Source organism: Erithacus rubecula (assembly GCF_903797595.1).
Source record: "Erithacus rubecula genome assembly, contig: scaffold_96_arrow_ctg1, whole genome shotgun sequence".
NCBI lineage: Eukaryota > Metazoa > Chordata > Aves > Passeriformes > Muscicapidae > Erithacus > Erithacus rubecula.
Window position 1 is genome coordinate 418,786 of NW_027635362.1, and position 15,117 is coordinate 433,902.

General features: G+C 42.7%; 2 protein-coding genes across 7 annotated transcripts in view; both read right to left on the reverse strand.

The window, feature by feature from the left end:
• The window catches only part of CKMT2 (creatine kinase, mitochondrial 2), a 100,566-nt gene that overhangs the window by 50,394 nt on the left and 35,055 nt on the right, over positions 1-15,117 (reverse strand). The window lies entirely within an intron of this gene.
• RASGRF2 (Ras protein specific guanine nucleotide releasing factor 2) overlaps positions 1-15,117 on the reverse strand; it is a 115,855-nt gene that overhangs the window by 13,004 nt on the left and 87,734 nt on the right. For all 6 annotated transcript variants that reach the window (XM_079333332.1, XM_079333331.1, XM_079333330.1 and 3 more), the window contains exons 18-19: positions 12,711-12,817; positions 2,181-2,293 (exon numbers count right to left, since the gene is read on the reverse strand). In XM_079333332.1, coding sequence (XP_079189458.1) covers positions 2,181-2,293; positions 12,711-12,817 — 220 coding nt within the window. The remainder of the gene's footprint in view (positions 1-2,180; positions 2,294-12,710; positions 12,818-15,117) is intronic.

The window sequence follows — 15,117 nt, forward strand, 5'->3', positions numbered from 1 at the left end:
CTGAATTCTAACCCCTGGGGGAAGTTGTCAGCACAAGGAGAATGGAAACAGGTCACAAAGGTTAGTAAAGTATAAACTAGATTGTTAGAACGTAGATAAATAGACTTTTGGGAATGTTTATGATAAGGGACACGTGGCCAAGATGGAGAATCTGGGGGGTGGACACCTTTTCCTCCTTCTTCTCCATGTCATCCATGCTGGGTGACACATTGGCACTCTTGGATTGGATGGGGTCAGGGCTGGACCATTTAATAAAATTGTATTTGGAACATTTTGTAAACATATAATACACAGTACAAACTATATAAGATAAGCCCAGGCAGATCCCACCATGGATGCCAGGCTGAGCAGACCCTGCTGGCCAGGCAAAAAGTCCCTGAGATAAAAAATAATAAACAATCCCTGGAACAAGAGAAAACCATCTCCTGCAATCTCTCTTTGGCTGCTTCAGGAAAAACCAGGGTTGGAACCACCTCATGTCCCTCTGGAGGCTCTTGGGGCACAGGAAAACCCCAGAGTGGGACAGTTGTGCCTCTGAATCCAGCACCAAACTGAGGAGCCCCTGGGTGCCCCAGCACTGACTGCTCACAGGACAGCAGGACCCTGCTCCCACCCCCAAATCCACTGAGGTTTTAAAACTTACAGATATTTACATTTTAAGAATGCACACTAAAATTTAAGGGCTGTGAGAAGAGCAAAGGAACGTGCACTGCTGTGTCAGTACCAAAGATAAAGTCACAAACAAACAGCTGCAGATTATTGCTGATATCCTGTAAAGGGAATTTGTGTGTGACTTTATCTGAAATTTAATTCACATAGAAGTGGGGTTGAAATATTTCCCATCACGTTGTCCTGCATCCATGTATGTTTAGCAGCACTGCCACTGTTGAAAAGTAAAGGAATTTTTAGGCAAGGCTAAAAGAAGAAACCATTTCCCCTTCCTTTTTCCTTTGCAAAAAAAAAAAAAAAAAAAAAAAAAATTAACATGAAATTTCAGAAAATGGTCATAAATTTGGTCCGAATTTTTGAAAAATTTGGAGAATTGGAAATATCTGATGAGCTGTATTCACTGGTGTATCAGACAGTGTGCTCAGGTACTCAGTAATCAGGTCTAGGAGGGGAGAGAGGAGAAACAATAACAACCATTTCCTAGAACTGCAGTAAAAGAATGCAAATGGAGACAATTCATTGTTTACACCTAAACACAAACATCCATTTTTTGATGCAACTGCTGGTGGAAATTGGCTGATTTGAAATAGGGCACAGGAAATTGTTGACCACCTTGTATGGCAGAGGCCTTTGATCCATCCATCCTGCCAGAACAGCCCAGGTTGTTCTCAAACATTTCCCTCAGAATCTGAAAGTTTAAAGGCAATTTCACCCACTCTGATAGAACCTAAGCTGTCACACACATTATCAAAACCCTCATCCTTCTTGCTCTTTTAACAAAGAAATATATAAAACAAAGTTAATGTTTTTACTTGAAAGAGCAGCACATGCAGTGTTATTAAAAGGAGCATTATTTTTTGTTCCTGTAAAAAAAAAGGTGCTTTTAATGCTTTAAATAGGAGCTTATCTGTGTTTCTTATCTCTTTGATATTTGTCCTCACAAATTAAATTTTCAGCCATTTTTTTAATCTATCTGTTGGAAACCCATTGAATGGTCTTAGAAAATTCAGACATACTCTTATTTATTGCACACTTATTGGATTACCTGCAGAATACTTACATGAAAATTAAAAAAGCATGCCATAGATTTATCTGTTTTTTTCATGATATTTCATTTTTAATCACTCCTTAGCCTGCAAATGTTGCAACTAATTTATTTATTTTTTTAATCACTGCTTAGTCTTTAAATGTTTGCTGCTCCTCAGGATTGCATAACAATGCACATGAAAACCAGTGGCTATAGAATATTCACAATTTGTAGACAGAGCTGTTTTCACTCATCCTTGAAGGCTGAACTCATGGCTGTCAGCTGTTCTGCAGCAAAGCTTTCCAATACAGGTATTTTTATCAATGAAACTTGAAACAGGCTCTGTTCTATGGCTCATAAAACACTTACTAATCCTTCAAAATTAAATACTCTGGAGGAAAACCCAACCCTGTGAATTCTGTGATGCACAGTCTAGTCACTCTGTGCTTCAGTTAACCTGTGAAATAATTAAAAATGCATTTACCTCAGTATGTTGGCAGTAGCTTTCCTCTCCTGTGGCAGGAGGTCAGGGTCTCTCAAAACTTCCTCCAGCAAATTTAACACATTCATTTTCAGCTCGTTGTTCAGCTCAAAATCCTGAAAGGAAAAAGGAAAAAGGAAAAAGGTTTGCTACCTTTGTGCTTAACAGCATTGATCAAACAACTGAGAGGATATACTTTAATGAGTTTGCCTATTTTTTTTTTTTTCAAATAAGTTGGAAGATTTTTCTTCCAATGTCTTTGCAAGTATTTAGAGAAAGCTGTGGTAGGGAAACTGGCCACAAAAGTAGGATCTCCCAAAGGCTGGGATTTTTCTCCTTTTTGAGCTTAGCCTTCTGTGTGGAGAAGGGATGATCAGGTAACCTTTTTCTGAATTCTCACCTGGATTGTTATGCATCTGCCCAGGACCCACAGCATCCTCTGTCCCCTCTGTGTTCACCTGCAGTCCTGGCCCCACTGCCTCCTCTCACTGCTCTCCTGAGTTTCTGTGCTCATCTGCCTCCCCTCTGGTGTTTTTTATCTCACACCCACCCTGTTGGACAGCTCTGCTTTTTGTGCACTACTCAAATAATTTCACTGCACGAGCTGGCCCTGCACTGCAGAGCTCCAGCATTTTAATTGCTTTTGGGGCAGACTGATACCTGACACAGGACTGCAGTTCTGGGACATGCAACAACCACTGAAACTGATCTCTGAATTTGGGAAAACCACGAGAAGAGAGTATTAGACATTCCACAACCACAGAACGTGCAGGCTCTGAGGTGGGCACTCACAGCCAAGGTAGGCTCCAAAAATTCTTGTGTTCAGCTCAAAGGTGGCATTTGGATAGGAAAACTAAACCCTCCAGCTGCCTGGTGCATCAGATCCTCCCTGATAACCCACAGCTCCTCACAGGAGGACAGAGTGTGCACAGCTCCCTCCTGTTTCCACGGCAACTGGAGGCACAAAAATTGGGAATATTTGGCACTAGAGAGTCGTGTTTGGCTCCCAGAGAACCCCCAGAGCCCCCCAGAGCCCCCCAGAGCCCCCAGAGCCCCTGCTGTGGTGAGGGGCTCTGCAGGTGTGGGGCTGGGAGCAGCAGAGCCCGCCCAGGTGAGCCAGCCCAGGTGAGCACAGCCCAGGTGAGAACATCCCAGGTGAGCACAGCCCAGGTGAGCCAGACCAGGTGAGCACAGCCCAGGTGAGCACAGCCCAGGTGAGCACAGCCCAGGTGAGCAAGCCCAGGTGAGCCAGCCCAGGTGAGAACAGCTCAGGTGAGAACAGCCCAGGTGAGCACAGCCCAGGTGAGCCAGCCCAGGTGAGCACAGCCCAGGTGAGAACAGCCCAGGTGAGCAGAGCCCAGGTGAGCACAGCTCAGGTGAGCCAGCCCAGGTGAGCACAGCCCAGGTGAGCCAGCCCAGGTGAGCAGAGCCCAGGTGAGCACAGCTCAGGTGAGCCAGCCCAGGTGAGCCAGCCCAGGTGAGCAAGCCCAGGTGAGCCCGCCCAGGTGAGAACAGCCCAGGTGAGAACAGCCCAGGTGAGCAGAGCCCAGGTGAGCCAGCCCAGGTGAGCACAGCCCAGGTGAGCAAGCCCAGGTGAGCACAGCCCAGGTGAGCACAGCCCAGGTGAGAACAGCCCAGGTGAGCCAGCCCAGGTGAGCCAGCCCAGGTGAGCCAGCCCAGGTAAGCAGAGCCCAGGTGAGCCAGCCCAGGTGAGCCAGCCCAGGTGAGCCAGACCAGGTGAGCAGAGCCCAGGTGAGCCAGACCAGGTGAGCACAGCCCAGGTGAGAACAGCCCAGGTGAGCAAGCCCAGGTGAGCACAGCCCAGGGGAGCAGAGCCCAGGTGAGCCAGCCCAGGTGAGCCAGCCCAGGTGAGAACAGCCCAGGTGAGCAAAGCCAAGGTGAGCCAGCCCAGGTGAGCACAGCCCAGGTGAGCAGAGCCCAGGTGAGAACAGCCCAGGTGAGCCAGCCCAGGTGAGCCAGCCCAGGTGAGCAGAGCCCAGGTGAGCCATCCCAGGTGAGCCAGCCCAGGTGAGAACAGCCCAGGTGAGCAGAGCCAAGGTGAGCCAGCCCAGGTGAGCACAGCCCAGGTGAGAACAGCCCAGGTGAGCCAGCCCAGGTGAGCCAGCCCAGGTGAGCAGAGCCCAGGTGAGCCATCCCAGGTGAGCCATCCCAGGTGAGCAGAGCCCAGGTGAGCCAGCCCAGGTGAGCACAGCCCACAGGAGTTTCCAGGAGAACCAGAGCACTCCAGACAGGTGGAGCCTCATCTGGGAACAGGAGGGAACAGCTCAGACCAGGAGGGGAATCAGTGCCCACCACAGGACGTGCCACAGCCACCCCTGCAGCATTTTTGGGAAAGGTTTTATTGTTCCAGAAATCACCTGCCCTGGGTGTTTCCCTCCTGTTGCAGCATCCCCTCTTAATTCCTCCAGACTCTCCTCACCTGGGCCTCAGCTAATTAATGCTCTAGAACCAATTAATGTCTGTGCCTTATGTTTCTGGAGATGTTTATTGGTATTTGAGGGTGCTGAAGAAGAGGAAGCTGCAGCATTAAGCTTTGGATGGGGTATCAAACATTGAGCTCAAAGACAGGCAAAAGTGATTTCTGGGCACTGCACTCAGTCTGTTTCCTAAAACACATTTTGTACAGCCACACTCTGAAATGCTCCCTTAGGAGCTGTTTGAGCCTGTTTGCAAGGAAAGGCAAGAGAACCTTTTCATATATTTGAGGTATGGAAATGGGACTAATTGGAGAAAACACAAGGATTGTAACTGAACTACATGACACTGCTGTGCACTCTGGTGATTTAGCAAAGAAAATAATTTGAAATATAAAACTATCAAAACTTAGTTAAGGGAGAAACGTTGAGTCTGCACAAGCCTAAGCAACCAGTGTAATTCTGTCAGAGCTTGTACCTCAGTGGCAAACACTGTATTAAGAGGAGGGGTGTCTCTGCAACAAAAAAATCCCAAATGGGCAGCACAAAGCATTTCCAGCTTTTGCATGTTTACATGCTAATTCTTTTCATTATGAGAATTAATGATTTGGTCATTAACATTAATAATTTGTTATACTGGGTGATGTCCATAAGATAATAGTGCTGGATTTGCTGGGGAGACTCAAATTTATCGTTTTCTTTTTTAAAAAAATGTCATCTGCTTCTCATAGTGTGATGAAGCAAAATAAAACTATGAAAAAAGGTGGGAATCAGAAGAAAAATGAAGAACTAATATCTTTTTCTAGTGAAGGTTATTTTAAGTGGCACTGAAATTCAGGTGTGATAAGCAATATATTTTTAAAAAATAGGGAAAATATTGCATTTAAACATGCACATGTACTTAACTTTTGTAGAGAAAGGTTGACATGGAATGATACAAACACCAAAATACTTAGCAACCAATTCTACATATAATTTAAAACTAACTAAATAACTCTAAATACATGCAGATTATCTGTATTATGGGTGTCTCGTGTGAATATTTATCTGTTTACACTACAGCACACTTAGATCCACAGGTGGCTATTTATGGCCCTAGATCTATGTGTATCACAGCTCTCTACATAATTTTACACCACTCTTTTTGACTTCTAGTTCTGATTTACAAATCAGAGAAGGAATACAGCTGGTCAGACAAGAATCCTTCCATTCTCCTGCAGGCACACTTCAATCTGACAGAGGTTCAGTTCTTCATGACAGAAAAACTCTAATATATTTTAGAGTTCACAGTAGCCTAAAGATTTGTGGGTATTATTCAGATTTGGAATCACTGGTCAGAAGAAAAGAAATGCAGCAGAGGCAGAAGAAAGCCAGGAAAAAAAGGCTTCACCATGTTAAGATGCCTTTTTAAACTAAAAAAAAGTTGATTTAGTGTTGGTGGTTTATAGAGAGAATGTGTTTTCAAGATTTGACACAAGCTCAGTGAAACCCCAGAACTTCTCCTCTCCCCTTTGTTTAAATGCTCCTCAGTGAGAGGAAAATGCATCTAAGCAATGGGGGAGCACTGAATAAACCAGACAAGTAAAATCAGGTTAAAACATGGGAACATGATTTATGTTTGAGCAGGACAGTGAGAAGATCCACAAAGGGAGAAGAAAGAGGCAGGAGGGGAGAGAGATCCACTGCAAGACTTTCTGCAGGGAATTTGGAATATTTGTAAGTAGATGGGGATTGCCTTAGTTTTTCATCTATCTGCTCTCATGCCAAAAAGAAAGCAGGTAATTATTTCAGTGGCAGCAGATGAGTGAGTCTGAATTTTGTGCACAGCAGATCAAACACTGCCAGATTCAGTGAGGTCCCTCCACTGCTGCTGTCCTCTACTACAGCATTTCATTTGGAAGCATAAAAACACACTTCACCTACTGCACACAACTGTGCTGAGCAAAAACTTCACATGCAACAAAGCACTGACACAGGTGGGAGGCAGAGATAAATGGAATTATAAAAGGCTTTGAGCCATTGTAGCTCATACAGCTCTAGCTCATCCTGAGCTAGAAATAAGTCTGGCTTACTTCAAGGAAAAAAACTGTTCCAAGGCAAGGGCTACAGGTCCTGGGGGCAATTTGGAATGTCAAAACACAGTGCATCTTGCTAATTGTAGCTTAAATGTTTGTTCATATTTCTGCAATTAACTTAGTATAAACTCACCAGACATGTTATTCATTACTTTATACCATTCAGTATGAGCTAAGTGGGACTCATATAAAGGATTTTATACCTATTTTTTCATTCCAATGAAATGGAAAGAAATGGAATTGGCCAATTCATGTGAGCTGTTTTTAACTAACTGAAATAATCTTTTCTTAGACAAGGCTCTGTCTCCAGGTGTTCTCCCCAGTCCCCAAGTGCTGCTTTTGACCTGAGGCCTTGGAGAAGGCTTCCAAAATTAACAGAACACATTAATTAATTGATAAAACTAGAATCACCAGTGTGTACTTTGAATAGAACTGTGTAATATCACACAGTGAAGGATTTGAAGTTTGGAGTTTTAAAATATAGCAATAAGTAAAAAGCAAGATGAAGGTTTTAGGGCAGAGGTTTTCTTTCTTTTTCACCTTCTTCTTCCTGGGTCTAAGTAGGATCTTGTTTAATTGGACAGCAAATGCCACACAGGTGTTTAGTTACTAGGCCAAAAATAAAAATAATTTAGGTGTTAATTCTTATTTACACAGTTTAAGTTTAAAAAAACCTCGCAACAAGAAAAACAGATTGCCTTTTCACCATTTTTACATTGTTAGCTAAAAGTGCTGCAGCACTCACTGTAACATAAATAAGAATTAACAAACATCTAAATCCAAACACAAAACTCCGTCTGTCATGCTTTTAATCCCACCCCTAACTAAAAAAAAAAAAAAAAAAAGGAAAAAAAAAAAGAAAAATAAAAAATTTAAAAGCAACAGAAGCAGTGTGAACAAGCCCCTGGAGAGGCCAGATGTGGCTGTTTCTCCTTTAGGCAAGCTCACTTCAATCTGTTTGCCACGGGAGCAGAGTTTCACTTTGCACCACGAGTGTTCAGAGAAGAGGCAAGGAAGTATTGTTAAGTAAAAGAAGGATAATAAAAGCCATCCTGAGTCTTTCTGCTCCTGGCCCCCTTTTTCCTTTCTGTTTTTCCAGCTGTGCAGAGTTTTATGCTCCCTCTGTGTCTCCACCAAGGCTCTGCTCCCAGGGATCCTCTGCCTCATTGTGCTCAACAGGAGAACCCTGCTCTGCTCCCCTCTGTCACATCTCAAAGACAAAATGTAAACATGAGCATTCTGCTGTTATTTAGGGAAAAAAAAGAAAGCTTTGCTGGCTTGCAGGTGTCTGAATGGAAATAGAAGAAAAAAAAAAAAAGAGAGGAGGGGTATGGAATAAAAAGAACAGAAATGTAAACAAAACAATCTGGAGTACCTAAAGCTACCTTTCATACTGTGCTGCTTTTGGCTGATGAGCAGCACAGGTTTGGCTGCTCTTGCCCCAGAAAGCAGGGTGGTAAAAACAGGGAAGGATGTGTCACCTCACCTGGGGATGGCTTGTCCCCAAACTTATCTGGACATTCATTAGCTCCTTCTGCCCTCCACACAGGGCTCAACATCTGGCACTACCATTGAAATTTAAGAGGCTTCTGCACTGTATGGCCCAAGTTTTAAGAGCAATTAATTATTTTTAAATAACTGTTTAGCATGATTTCAAGATAACAAAACCACTGTGTGAAAGCCCCTCCACACTGAAAAGGCTGATTAATTAATTTTAATGATTCTGTTTTCTGCTCACAGACAATTCTACATATTAAATGCTGCCTGTGCTTATATAAATTAAAGAAAAAAAAAAAAAAAAGAGCAGGTCTAAACCATCCCCAAGTGTGGTTTTGACACAGCTGCAAGACAGTGGAATATAAAGAGGCACAGATATTAATTGGTTCTAGAGCACTAATTAACCCATTTGGTACTACCAAAGCCAGACAGAGGGAAAACAGAATCAAAATTGCATGTTTATCTCTGCAGGCATCCACTTATTTTCACTTATTTTGTAAGCTGGGGGCTTTATTTTTTTTAGAGTTCTTTTAGAATAAAACCTGCCCTTTCTTTTGAGAATCAAACCTGCCCTTGGTTGCTCATGAAGATGCAAGATGTCTCAACCAAGTTTGCTGAGTATCCAGAGAACAATGGAAATACCTTAAGACATAAACAGTTTTTGTCAGGTATGTTGCTCTTAAAGAATTTCAATGCTGATATAATGTTTTGTCATTTTGGAAACTGAATAAGGATTTCCTCACCAGACACTGGTGGCTCAGGATCTGCACTTTTTGTTACTGTAAAATAAGCTTGAAGTTGCTGCTCTTCCAGGTCTCTACATCTTCACTGCCAACATTTCACATCATTTGGCCAGATAGTAATTCTTCACTAGTCCTCCTTAAACTAGTCCTGTCCCATATTTTTTGGCAGCAACTAGCCAGTCTTTTCTGCTTTGCTCAGGCCTGCCCTTTCTCTCTCCCTAGTCTCACAAATAAACAACATAAAAAGCTAATTATATGCTCTGCTGCCATAGCATTTCTTACTTTCCAAGCCAAAGCCCTTGCATTTTAAATTATTTGTTATACTGTAGGAACAAATGGACTAGGAGAGCTAAAGAATCAACATCTGACACCTTTGCCATGGAAAAAATAAATGGCAATGAGAGTACAGGGAGTGCAGGTAACAGATTCCACTTTGAAAATGCACCATGATGCATTAATCATTGTCTTTGTCCTCTTCATATTTTTATTGGTATTTTCACAATACCAATTGTAAACACAATGCAAAAGCAACTGCAAAAGAATTCAGTGAAACTACTTGTAGACATTGCCTAATGTAGATAGAAGTTTCCACATTTCCACAATCACATAAATTTTAATTAGAATAGAGGATCAAATCATGCCATAGAAGATATTAAATATGAACTGGAACACAATAAGCACCTAGAGTAACACCAACTGTAATAACAGTCTGCTGACACTTCTGTTACAGCTCAGTATTTGCTTGATTCTGACTTCAATTTAACAGGGAGTCAAAACCTGGTGTACATAGGCTGCTCCCAGTAACTTGAAATGATTAATCACTCCCCTGATACCAAGAGAGATTTTAGTGATCTCTTCTGGGCTGTTCAGCTTTCCAAACCATCCAATTTTTCCACTTACATCTCTTATACTGTGTTAATTCTCCGGCAAACTTAGCCTCTATGAAAATTAAACCCTTCACATGGGAAAAAGGGAATTAATTTCACATAAGAGAGTTTGACATGGCTGCAGTTATTTGAGATGAAGTGGCAAAGCAGCCTCTAAGTGCCATGAAGCACCAGCTGCACAAGGTGTACAGAAACCCCTTTCCTTTCCTTTCCTTTCCTTTCCTTTCCTTTCCTTTCCTTTCCTTTCCTTTCCTTTCCTTTCCTTTCCTTTCCTTTCCTTTCCTTTCCTTTCCTTTCCTTTCCTTTCCTTTCCTTTCCTTTCCTTTCCTTTCCTTTCCTTTCCTTTCCTTTCCTTTCCTTTCCTTTCCTTTCCTTTCCTTTCCTTTTCCTTTTTTTCTTCCCTGAAAATTCCCTATTTTCAATTCTCTTCCACATCCAGTTGAATTTCCTCAGCATGTTTCCCACCTGCCAGCCCAAAGGATGCTTTTACCTATGATATTGCACAAAAACATTCAGGTTTCTTCCTTTTGCCACCACAAACCAGAGCCCAGGTGCTGCCAGGGCCATGGACATAGTTCCCTGTGCATGAATCACCATGAATAAATAAATGAAAATAAACTTCTGCATGACACCATGAGTACTTTAACAGAGGCAGAGCAGCTGGGCTGGGCTGGCTGTGCCATAAGCAGTGAGATATTGAGGGTTCCAGGGTGTGGGAAATAGGAAAAAAAAAGGTATAAAACTCTCAGAGAGCTGTGTGAGAGCAGATCTCAGGATGGAGAAATGCAGGAATGCTGAGGATGCAAGGACAAACAATAGGGCTGTGAGCTGTGTAGAGATAGGCAACAGGAAAATATGTTAAGCAAGACTGTAGAAAGGAAAATATGACTGTAGAAATGTGTAAGTTTAATAATGAACCTTTATCTATTGTTTTGAGCTATTACAAGCATTGCTCAAAGCAAGATGTACATGTAGCTTTATTAACTGCTCTGAGTAAATGCTTGTCAGCTTTTAACATTGTTCTGTTGGCCAGAAAGTTGTTAAAAGAGTTTGTAACTGAGAGGAATATCAGATTTGTCTTTCCATACAAACTGTGGGTCTGCTGGTAGATAAAACCAGCACTGAGAGACAAAAGAAACAATGGGAGGGATTCCACTGATTGATGAATAGAAAAAAAGATATTTGCCTTTACAAACAAACTGTAGGTTCACTGATAAATGGAATTGGGTATTGGAAGATGAAAGAAGCAATGGAGAAGAACCATGGATTCTCTAAGAATTAAAATTAAAGGGAGGGTTGTACATTGGAGGGGAATCTCAGGTGTCAGGTGTTTGGGCAGTCTGTGCCTCTCAAGTGCCTCAGCAATGGGGAAAGAGAGAGGGAAATTGGGATAAAAGGAAGCTGAGTCCTCCAAAAATCTGAGAGATCCCAGGGGAATGCCCCATGGCCTGTCCCTTTACTGGAATAAAGCAAAAGCACTCCTCTGTCTCCTTTCTGGGCATGAACCTCTGGTGTCTGTGGATTAATTTTCCTGCCATAACCAAGAGGATTTTAGCTGTGGTTGTCAGGGTGAGAGCTTTCACCATCTCTGTGTCTCAGTCTGTAAAATGAGGCCAATGAGTCTGGAAATCCTTAAAATCTGAGGGTTTTGGGAAAACTGCAAAAATGCAAGCCTCAGAGACTCTGTAGTCAGAGCTAAGGTGCAGACACAAGGTTTGTCAGCAGAAAAGTTGTATGAGGTGTAGAAAGCAAGGACAAATAGAACAATGGTCTGTCTATTAATGCTTGGCTAGAATAACTCTCTAAGCTGCAGAAAAGTTTATCTAACAAGATATTAGGAAGGTCTAAGCTTAATAATGGAGCTCTGTGCATTGTATTTTAAGGCTTACAAGCAGTACTGTCAATATGCTTTTGTTTGTTTTGACTAATCAAAAAACTTTCAAAATGCATTGTAACATTACACTCTGCTGCTGAGGAGGTGAGCTGCTGGCATCTTCCTGTTGTCCCAACTGCATAATGAGACTGATGCTTGAGAGGAAAAAATAGAGGCACTGTGCTGGGTTGGTGTGTCCAGCAATGTGTGTTTATTCTGTCCCATCTGCTGACCCAGGTGGGGCAGTGCCCCTGATCTCCTGGCACACATTCTCTGCTCATGGGCCATCTTTAAACCAGCTGGGCAATCATCTTTATCTCCCCACAGCCCATCCTCCCTCCAGCAGATATCTCCTGTTCATGGCCACTGAGTCCCAGGGCATGGCTGATCAAATTCCATCATCCCACTGGGAGATGCTCCAGCCAGGGCAGGAGCCAAGCCTTTCCTACCCAGAGAAAAACTGACATTTGGGACACCAAGGCACCTTCTTTCCACTGGATTCCAGAGGAAAGCCAGACCCTTGCACATCATCCCTGGAGCTTCAGAGGAAACTGCCCCTTCTCCAGGAGCACTGCTCCAGCTGAGCCACATCTGCCCCTGCAGGAGGATGCAGCACCATGGAATGGGACTGTGCCACCACCCTGACTGACTGAGGGTGTCAGCTTGGATTCTGGCTCTGGCAGGGTTGGGATTGTTCTGTGTAATGCTGCATTGCTATTGGAATTGTCCTAGTGCAGAACTGTTATTCCTAATTCCCATATCTCTTTGCCTGAGAGCCCCTTAATTTCAAAATGACAGTAATTTGGAGGGAGGGGGTTACACTCTCCATTTCAAAGAGAAGCTGCTGCCTTTACTGGCAGACACGGACAGGCACGTTCCACAGCGGAGCCGCCCCGCTGGTGACTTTGTACATAAACCCGTGGCTTAGATGAGATGAGTCTGATGGAAAACAAGCTCTAAGACAGCCCCACCTGCTTCCACAGAGCATGTGTGAGGAGCATGGTGGTGGGCAGAGGTGCATACCTGTGAGTGCTTGGACACCCAGTGGCGCAGCACGTTGAGGACGCGGTTGGTGGCGGCTCGGCGGATGATGAACTCCTTGTCGCACGTGCGCTCCGAGTTGTTGAACCCTGCACACAAACAAACCCTGCAGTCAGTGCCCTGGGGAAAAACAGAAACTGGGAAAAAACACTGAAATGCAACAGGGGTGGCCTGGGTAAACTGAAGGCTTGTAGGGTATTTCTGTGCAATGAAAGGAAAGGTGCATGGCAGACGGCGAAATAAGAGCGTCTAGACCAAAGAAACTCTGCAGCATCAGTGCCTTGCCCATCACAGCACAGACACCTCCCAGGCTCTGCTTCAGCAAAATGAAGCTGGAAAACTCACTTTTCTAAAGCTGAAAAACTCAGCTTTACCAAGGTGAAGAATAATTGCCCGCGCAATTAAATTTCAAGGCCAGCATGGAAGAAATAAAATAGTCTATCAAGAAATAAAGTGTATCAAGAAATAAAACCCCCCTGAAAACAAAGAAGGATTTTTTTTAATTTTTTCAGTATGGAAGGAATTTACAGCAAAGGAAAGAATCATACCAATGCTAGCTAGGCCTGTAATCAAGCAGATTTGAAAAGTCAAAAGGGAAACAGGTAAATTTCAGAACTAGTAAAGAACAAGGGGAGGAGAATAGCTTAAACACAGGGGAGAAAAAGGTCAGTGGGAGAAATCTTCCTTTACAAGAGCAGTACTGTACAGGCTCTACTAATCATCACTTCAAATTAGTTGTTTGGTGATTTTTTACCACTGGGATGACAAAAAAATGGCAAGATATATGGAAACAGATTTATAGACCCAGCTGCCTGAAAACTAAGATTTTCCAGATGCAGCATTTCCCCACTCTTTTTTTATGGACAATTTTTTTCTTTGGCAGCAATATTTATTTATAAATAAATAGTTTTAATAACAAACAAGAGATTTTCTCCCTACAGTCATATTACTGCTTCTCTTTTTATTGTGCTGTAGCTTTATCAAAAGTAAAATCTATATGCTAAAATGAGGATTAGATGATTATTTTAATAATAATGAAATCGCTACACTAAACCCCTGAATGTCTTTTTAAAAACGATAACTCTGAAGATAGACCTGAGAAGCTTTCATGTTTCTGTGTTTCTGTCAGATTTGCTCTTGCACTGTGCTGCTCTCCATTCCATCAGTGCAGAATGCAGGAACAGCTGGGAACAGTCTCCCATATGACCAGTACTTTACTGTTTTTTTGGAATAAAAGCTGCTCGAAAGCCCGTGTTTTATTATAAATAGCACAGGCAGATTAAACTTCTATTTATTCTGTGGTAAACCCATTCTAGAGGCTTATATTAGTTTTGCTCTATTCTTAAAACAGACAATCCAGAAAGTCCAAACTGCTGCTCTGTATTTTTAGCAGGATAAGCAAGAGAGGAAGTGTTTAACTGCAGTTTCACATCTTTACTGCAGGTTAGACCACAACTCCCAAATGTATTTTCTATCCACACTTGCATTTCATGGGCATTTTTAAACTATGGCATATTACACTGCAGATGGCATATAAGATTCAATATCAAAGGAATTTCAATATTGAAGCATTTTAAGCAGTCTCATTTGCTCATAAAGAGAAAATCTCTGAGGCTTTTCTCAGCAAAAGGTAACACAGGCAACGTTTTGTATGTTAATTTTGTATGCTTTTTGTAGTTAACCTATGGCAGAAGCAGTTAGGAACAGACATTATAAACTGTTCAATTAGCCACTTAATTGCAGCAATGAAAGTCACAATGAAAATTATATATTAAAGCAGCAAAGTCTTTTCCAAGGTAACATTAAGGAAAAGAAGTTCAGTCAGCTAGGAGGAAAAGAGGGAGAAGCCTACAGAGAGAGTTTTCAGTGAGCTACCAAATAAAAAATAAAAAGAGGGAAGGAAAAAATTAAAGCCTCCAGACATCACTTCAGCTAACCTGTGTGTTCCTCACAATTTCACCAGTTTTTAAGCAGTAATTAGCTGTTGCAGAGAGTGAGCAACACGTTCACCCAGACCCATTTTCTCCATACTTGATGCTGATGTGTTGAAACAATAAATTGAGATCTCCATTTGTGAGAGAGAAGAACTGAGGTGAGCACAGCTGTCCCCTCCTGTCAGGAGCTGTGCAGAGCCAGAAGATCCCCCCTGATCCCCCTTTTCTCCAGGATGAGCCCCTTTCCCAGCTCCCTCCACACCTCTGAAAATCTGGATGTGCACACTGATAAGAACAAATAATTTAATTAGGATTCTGGATGGATCCAGATCTGATGGTGAAACAATCTGAAACATGGTAAATATCTGCTCCTCTCCTGAAGGAAGCAATCTTTCCACATCAGAAATACCAGCAGTATTTCTAGTTATTAATCATCTAAGTGGGCAGCTGCCTCA